Source organism: Trichomycterus rosablanca, chromosome 12 (genome assembly GCF_030014385.1).
Source record: "Trichomycterus rosablanca isolate fTriRos1 chromosome 12, fTriRos1.hap1, whole genome shotgun sequence".
Taxonomy (NCBI): domain Eukaryota; kingdom Metazoa; phylum Chordata; class Actinopteri; order Siluriformes; family Trichomycteridae; genus Trichomycterus; species Trichomycterus rosablanca.
Window position 1 is genome coordinate 10,249,348 of NC_085999.1, and position 7,997 is coordinate 10,257,344.

At 37.3% G+C, this 7,997-nt stretch overlaps 1 protein-coding gene across 12 annotated transcripts in view; it reads left to right on the forward strand.

Annotated features, from left to right (window-relative positions):
• neb (nebulin) overlaps positions 1-6,959 on the forward strand; it is a 74,264-nt gene extending 67,305 nt beyond the window's left edge. For all 12 annotated transcript variants that reach the window (XM_063005506.1, XM_063005508.1, XM_063005512.1 and 9 more), the window contains 6 exons: positions 361-468; positions 1,380-1,566; positions 1,663-1,755; positions 2,691-2,825; positions 4,577-4,680; positions 6,158-6,959. In XM_063005506.1, coding sequence (XP_062861576.1) covers positions 361-468; positions 1,380-1,566; positions 1,663-1,755; positions 2,691-2,825; positions 4,577-4,680; positions 6,158-6,331 — 801 coding nt within the window. In that variant the 3' untranslated portion in view covers positions 6,332-6,959. The remainder of the gene's footprint in view (positions 1-360; positions 469-1,379; positions 1,567-1,662; positions 1,756-2,690; positions 2,826-4,576; positions 4,681-6,157) is intronic.
• The last annotated feature ends 1,038 nt before the right edge of the window (positions 6,960-7,997 follow it).

The following is a 7,997-nucleotide window of genomic DNA, read 5'->3' on the forward strand; positions in this document are numbered from 1 at the left end:
GTCCTAAAACTAGTGTTTAACATAACCTTCTAACTCTTTCTTCCTGCTTAGGTCGCTAATAATATTAACTTACGTTTTGAATATAAAACGTTGTCTTTGCTAACGTTCTAATCAGAATATTTTCCATGCTCCCTCCCCCATCCAGTAGCACTACTGTGGCGTGGAACACAGACCTCCATTTCTCTAAAAAGTCATACTAATTCATTTATCTGAGGTTGTAATAACAATTTTCTATGTCTAAGTTTTCCATGTGCTTCATCTGTCTTAACAGTCATCTGTTTGGCTCCTTTCTTGAGTATATTAACAAGACTGGTTTGTAACAGTTTTTTTTGTTTGTTTTTAATAACTTCTGTTTTCCAGGTGATGTACTCTGACAGCTTCCGTAAGCAGGTTCAGGGCAAGGCAGCTTTTGTACTGGACACTCCTGAGATGAGACGTGTCAAGCAGAGCCAGCGAATCATCTCTGGTGTAAGTTTTAATTCATAGACTTAAGGATGCCGAACAATGACTAAAATTACATTTTATATTTAACTAATGGTTATTGTGATTATTTGATCAATTTAGAAACAAAATTGTATATGTCTTAATGTACATTTTAAGCCTTTCCCTTTAAATGTAATTAATGAATTTTATTTTCTGCTAAAATTAAACAATCTTGGAAAAGTGAGACAGAAAAGTCTTGCGATACACATACACATATACACATATGTGTGCAGACAGTGATTTTTGCAGGGTCATCTGGAGTAACACCTAGGGGTATTTGGAGTATTACTTGTGTTACCTGTAATTGTTACACAGAGAAAGTTGCCAGTGGAATGTATTTGAATTACTGGCTTTTAAATAATTAATAGATGCCGCTCAGGTGGCGCAGTGGTAAAAACACACGCTAGCACACCAGAGCTGGGATCTCGAATACATCGTATCGAGTCTCAGCTCTGCCTGCTGGCTGGGCTGAGCGGCCACATGAACAACGATTGGCCTGTTGTTCATATAGGGGTGGGGTGTTGAGTCGGATAGGGACTCTTTCAAGACTGATGCAACTACGACCTCTGCTGGCTGGTTGATGGCGCCTGCACAGAGACGGGGAGAGAGTGCGGATCAGGGTGTGTCTCTCCATACACAGAGCTGGTCCGCGGCGGATCTCGTCTGGTGTAAGTGACAAAATGCATAAGGCTGCTGCCCACGTGTCGGAGGGGGCATAGGTTATCTTCGTTCTCCTTAATCAGAGCTGGGGCCGTCATTAGTGGAAAGGAAGTGTGATGCAATCGGGCAGTTGGACATGCTAAAAAGTCGGGAGAGGAGAAAATGCATAAAACAAAATAATTAAAAAAAAAAAGTATTTGAATAACACTGAAAATATTTTGTCTTTAATCTTATAGGTGCAGTACCACCAAGACTTTGAGAAGAACAAAGGCAGCTTCACTTCCACCACCAGTGACCTTGTGACAGAGCGTGTAAAGAGGAACATGCAGGACTTCAGTGATATCAGCTATCGTGGCATTCAGAGGCGTGTGGTGGAGATGGAGCGAAGACGCGTTGTAGAACACGACCAGGAAACCATCGCTGGTAAGCTCATAAACACACTTACATTTGTAAGCCTACGTGTTCAAGTACAGATTAAGAATAATTTAAGAATAATAAAATGCTTTTTTTCATATTTAGACCTGCGTGTGTGGCGTACAAACCCAGGATCTGTGTTCGACTATGACCCTGCTGAGGACAATATCCAGTCCAGAAGTCTGCACATGATATCAGGTAAGCAGCTGGCTCCTCTTTTCTAACGCATATTTTCAAATGGCAATAAGTAGAAGAAAACTTAAATAGACATAGTGACTACACTAAAGTGACTGAAATATAATTGCACAAAGATTGGGGTAACCCATGTGTCCCCAAAGAAGGATTTGTCCATTAGAAGAAGCCACCCTAGCAGATTCGTAATTATCACGTGATAGTAATAGTGGATGGAACTTGGCAAGCAGGGCAAGACAACCTTTGTACTGGGCCCCCATAAGATAAGGGGTGCAGCTATGGAGTAACTTAAAAATGGCAAATTAAATCATGGTTATTGTGATTATTCTGCTAATGCTAATTTCTTTATAAATGTATAAGCATATAACACTATAAATGTATAAATATTTATTAAAAGTATATATGAAATAGCTTTTTAAATACTGAACAATAACAGTGAATATTTCGGTTTGCCATTTGGTTTACTAATGTAGATACACTATATGACCAAAAGCATCTGGACACTTGTATGTTGCAAGGGCTTATATAATTCATAAATGACAAATCTGTGCGCTAAAACCTAAAAAAAATGCTTTTTTATAATTGGTAACCTGCACTAAAATACATTTAACAGGACTTTCAAGAGCATGTACATATGATCAAAGCTAAAAGGTACATTTGGGCCCTTTTTGCTACTATACAGTACCAAGTTCTGGTACCTTCTGCACGGCATCTAAATGGCTAAATAAAGTAAGACTTGCATTTTTAAATCATTTGTTAAAAAGAAAAACATGTAAAGAGACCAGTGGCACCATTATTCATCAGTAAGGTGACAAACACGGATTGATCTAAAAAAGCAGCATCAGATGTCTCTTAAATAGTTTTTTTTCCTCTCTTTTTTATAAAGGATCATTAAACCACTAGTAATATCATGGCACATTGATTTTTCTGTATTTTTTTAGTACAAGCTCAGCGCCGCAGTAAGGAGCATTCCCGTTCCACCAGCGCCAGCGGCTTGGGAGATGAAAAGTCTGAGCTGTCTGAGAATGTGGACCACCATATGTCCGTCTACAGCAATGGATTCCATGTTTCTTCAGGTACAGTCACAGTGCTCGGAGTAATTATTCACTACAGAACAGAGATGTTCACAATTCACAAAATACAAGTCCAGGTTCAGGCACAAGTCTTTAGGCTAGAGTCCAAGTTAAGTCTCAAGTCAGGATAACATACACACACCATTATGGTAAATGTAGTGTAAAAATAATCAACTAATATATAAGTTCAGAATACAACTGTATTTTTACAGTATGTCCTTCTTTTCTTTGTCTTTTTTTTTTTAATCCTAAACAATCATTACAAATTTTACTCACAAAAATGAGACAATTTCATTTTTGTTTTGTAAAGTGAAAATGAACCATTGTTGGTTATGTTTATTTAACATGGCTAAGTACTTAAACATAAGTAGGTGTGTCTAAATTGTTTAAGCCTAAAGACTTATGACTGCTAGAGTCCTGTTAACATTTATCTCAATGGTCTAGACAAAACCAGTTTTTAGAATTTAGGTTGTAGCCCACTACGCTACCCCCAGATAAAGGATAAGGAAATCTAAGAAAGTGAATTGGCAGTTGTATCCTAATGATTAAGGTAGTGGACTAGTAATGGATAGGTTGATGGTACAACCCCACCACTGCTTAGACAATATACTGTCACATTACTGTATGTTTCATTCCTTGTTCACACAGGCACTCTACCAGTAATTTTGGAGGACTGCAAATTCATGTGAAGCAAGTCACCACAAAAAAGACACCAAATACATAACGCAATTCACCACACATCAATCCAGGCAAAGTAGTGCCAGTGACACACCTTAACCATATAGCCCAACTATTAATACAGACCACAACACTCTGACTCAGGCCTAATGGTCTCAATAAATCCTAATTGCTCATAAACATTATTAAACAATCATACACTTTAATTTATACTATTTGATTATTTTTCCAACTAGTATAAACCCAATAAAGACAAAAATAAAAACAGAGGAGGATAAATTAGTAATTAACTCTGTTTAGCAACCTGAAAAATCCTGTAAAAATAGCAGCCATTAGCATCTGCCAGACAGGTCAAGATATGCTAATTAAAGTTTGTTATGCTAGTTTCTCTGGTACTTTTAAGATAATAAGTTGCTCTAAAAGCTCGTGTCTTCAAGTCCACAATAAACCACAACATAAATAGGTGAATATTTACTGTTTAAAGCACACAGTACAAAATAAGCACAGCGCACAAAAATCTTAATAGCTCTTAGATAGGCAACACTGCACAGTTGTTGAAATAGCAAGTTGCTAAAATGCTCGATAAACAAGCAAACATCGACTTACATTAAACTGCTACAATGTCTAGCTTCACAACCAATCTTCCACAGAATTAGGGTAATTGGGATGTTAAAACAGGTTAACTCAAAAAATTAAGCCATTTGTTGAAAACTATTATTTATATGAGCATTTATATGACTGCATACGGCTATATTTATATGATATACAGTACTGATATAAAGGGTAGCTGGGCCCCACCCGTCACTTAAGGCACTACAGCCCGGATAATGGAAAAGACTAATTTGTTTTCGAGTTATTTTTAACAATTCCAAGTCGAGTCAGGAGTCATTAGGGATGAGTTGCGAGTCAACTGTAAGCGACTAAAGTCTATTTGTAAGCGACTCAAGTGTGACTCAGACTCGAATTGCTAACTCGAGTGTCCATTTCTGCTACAGAGCTATATTAATGGTCTAATTTAGTTAAGAAACCCTGCGCTTTGAAGACTTCAGGATTGATTCATTTTTAATTTCTTCCAGGCTACCAGCATGCTAAGACAGTGGAGCTTCAGCAGAGATCATCGTCTGTGGTCACCCAGCAGACCACCGTGTCCTCTGTACCATCACACCCCTCCACTACTGGAGTAAGTAGATGTTTCCTACCTTACTCAACTTTACCTAATTGTATGATACACAGGTTCAGTAACCTTGTGTGAGCTGAGAGTTCCTGAACTGTTCGTTTAGACTGCTATTTTCTGTAGCATATTGGATGGAGCAGCTGTGCATTTCATCTGTCATGTTAATTGCAGTGGATGCAGTTTGTTTATTAGGATTTTAACGTCAGGTTTTACACTTTTGGTTACATTCATGACAGAAACGGTAGTTACTCATTACACAAGGTTCATCAGTTCACAAGTTTATATCGAACACACTCTTGGACAATTTTGTATCGCCAAGTCACCTCACTTGCACGTCTTTGGACTGTGGGAGGAAACTGGAGCACCCAGAGGAAACCCACGCGGACACGGGGAGAACATGCAAACTCCACACAGAAAGGACTCGGACCGCCCCACATGGGGATCGAACCCAGGACCTTCTCAGTAAATGCAGTACCGTGTTTACATGTATCGCTCAAAAACTGGTTTCTTCCAGACCTTACACACTTCTAAAATGCATTTCTGTTTTATAAAAAATATAAAAGTCTTATTCATACAGTATAGAAACCTTACATAAAACTTATAACAAAAACACACACAATAATAAAAACGTACAACAGTGGAAAATCTCAAATGGTCACGATTAACACGATTAAAATAATTGCAACTAGGCAATTATATCATAATTACAACTGCGACGAAATATTTCACTTAGGCTAAAAAAGATGTATGCCTGTTCTGTTTATTTAAACCACTAATAAATTTAATACATTTTGGATCATTTACAATTTGATTTATTTAGCATTTTGCTGTTTGAGGACCTGGTATTACTACAACTGGTAATTTATTACTAGAATACAGGTGGCTCGGTGGATATTATGTGATAAATATTAAGTAAGATTTTATTGCAGTAGCTGTTAATAATTGCCTTAATTAATAGCCTTTGGAATCAACTGTTCTCTCTTGATGGATTGTAAGATGATGTGCTGCAACCAATACCAAATTGTTATTTATTTGACCTTATTCAGGAAGTAAAACCAAAGTAAAAACGTAATTCGAGTTATGGGGGAGACCATACTAATTAATACCCCCGCACCACCACAAAAAAAGTGGTTTAAGGTGGTTGTTAGTTAACTTAAGCTTAACTGTAACTTCAAGCAAAACTTGGAAACTAGCCGATGTTAGCATTTATCAATATGCAGCTGACAATCTAATTTAGATACTCAGAAAGCAATAAAGAGTTTTAAACAAGCTAGATAGCTACTTACATTAACATACAATGCCTTCCTGGCTTGCACAATTGCATACAAATACCCCTACTTGTCACTGTATAATTCACACTGAGTAAAAACACAATTACCCCTCACACACACACACACAAAAGGGTTTTATATGTTTGTTTACTTGCTTTCTTTTCCTCATTGAACAGTTTGATCATACTGACACATTTTCTTCCTTTCTACAGAAATCTGTACGTGCCATGTATGACTACGCTGCTGCTGACAGCGATGAGGTGTCTTTCAAAGATGGAGATGTCATAGTGAACGTACAGTCCATAGATGAGGGCTGGATGTATGGCACAGTGCAGCGTACTGGAAAAACCGGCATGCTGCCAGCCAACTATGTGGAAGCAGTCTAATTCAATCAGAATACAACACATCCACAGGGCTGAACATGTCAGGCATGTAGCTTGTTTATGTTAATTAGGGTTAGGCTTAGAATAGTTATGCTGCCCATTTGTCATTTTATAAATGCCAGTGTTGGCCATTATCTGTGGATGTAAGACGAAAAACTGACATTATATAGTACTTAACTATTTATCTTCTATTGTTGTAGAGTATTTATGTTCCACACAGTGTAATTGGGACTAAAGCCCACGATTTTGTACATTACTGACAAGTTCAATATCAGATATTTACGTGGTTTGATTCAAGTCCCGAGTTCACACCACTGAATCTTTTGCACAACAATACTTTACACTAAAAAAGATCCATTAAAAGGTGAAATCTTTATAAACTCTGTGTAAAATCAAATATGCTCAAGTATATGCCACCAGAAATGACTTTCAAACTGCGAGCAGATTCCATCAGCTCCTCAAATACAGGAATATGTACCAACAAAGTTTAAGAATCAAGCCTCTTCCCTCCTTTGCTAACGGCTGGTTACACGTTTGTGTTGTGTGTTTTTTTCCCTTTTTGTTTCCCTAAGTCTAGGGTGAGAGTCATTTTGGCTCAGTAGTTAATAAAGCACACTACGCTTCTGCAAAACCGTCTCATGTTGTTTGTCAGGCCATATGTCAAGTTATAAAACTGTCATAAAATGAACTAGTAATTTAACATAAATAATTCACATTCAATTAACATAATCCTAATCTAATTAAATAAAATGAAATATGGCTTAATAATTGACATCTAAACTAAAATTCAACCATTTTTCCTTTGTGTCTTTATTTGAAAAAAGGCACATACATTATTGCCTACATAACATTGAAGTGTGGTAGTACACCACAGAAAACTGACCTGAACATTTACGCAATGAAGCAGCTGCTTGCATTTAAGTATAATTATGTACAATAAAACCAGTACACCATTCTGAAAATTATATTCTAACTAGGTATCTAATGGTTGACCTAGAACACCACATCTTGATGTAGCAGTGAGGTGTTGTACCATACCAAAGCATTTAAAAGAAAAAAAACCCACATAAAACAGGCCAGTGACATGTTCTTGTACAGCTACACTAGCTTTAACAGTGCACTTCTTTTCAAATGAGTGATTTACATAAGATAAATCGACACAAATATGATTAAAATTTACCATATTGCAATGGAAATTTATGCTAAGCCATTACCTCCAGCATTATGTAAAGGTTACACAAAGCTGTGCAATGAAGTCTGGGAAATGTAGTCAGCTCTACATTGCAGTGCCTACAAAAACAGTTCAACATCCCTAAGTAAATGTAGCAACCACTAAGAACAAGTGACCTTTTGTGGTAGTTTTATTAAACATATAGTTGATTCCATATATATATTTTAGTGGCCTCATTTAAGCAATTCACTATTTAAAGCCAGGTAATGTTTACAAATTAATCTCTCAAATCATTCCTCAACATTGTGGGCACATTATACTGCTAAAAACACTTGTCAAGAGTACCATCCGCATGAATGCCAGGACACAAGGTTCACCAGCAGAACACTCCCAGAGCATCACGCTGCCCGTGTTCACAGTGCATCCTGGTGCCATCAACTCCTCAAATAAGACACACAGACACCAGGTTGTCCACATGCTGCTGCCAATCTGGGGAAG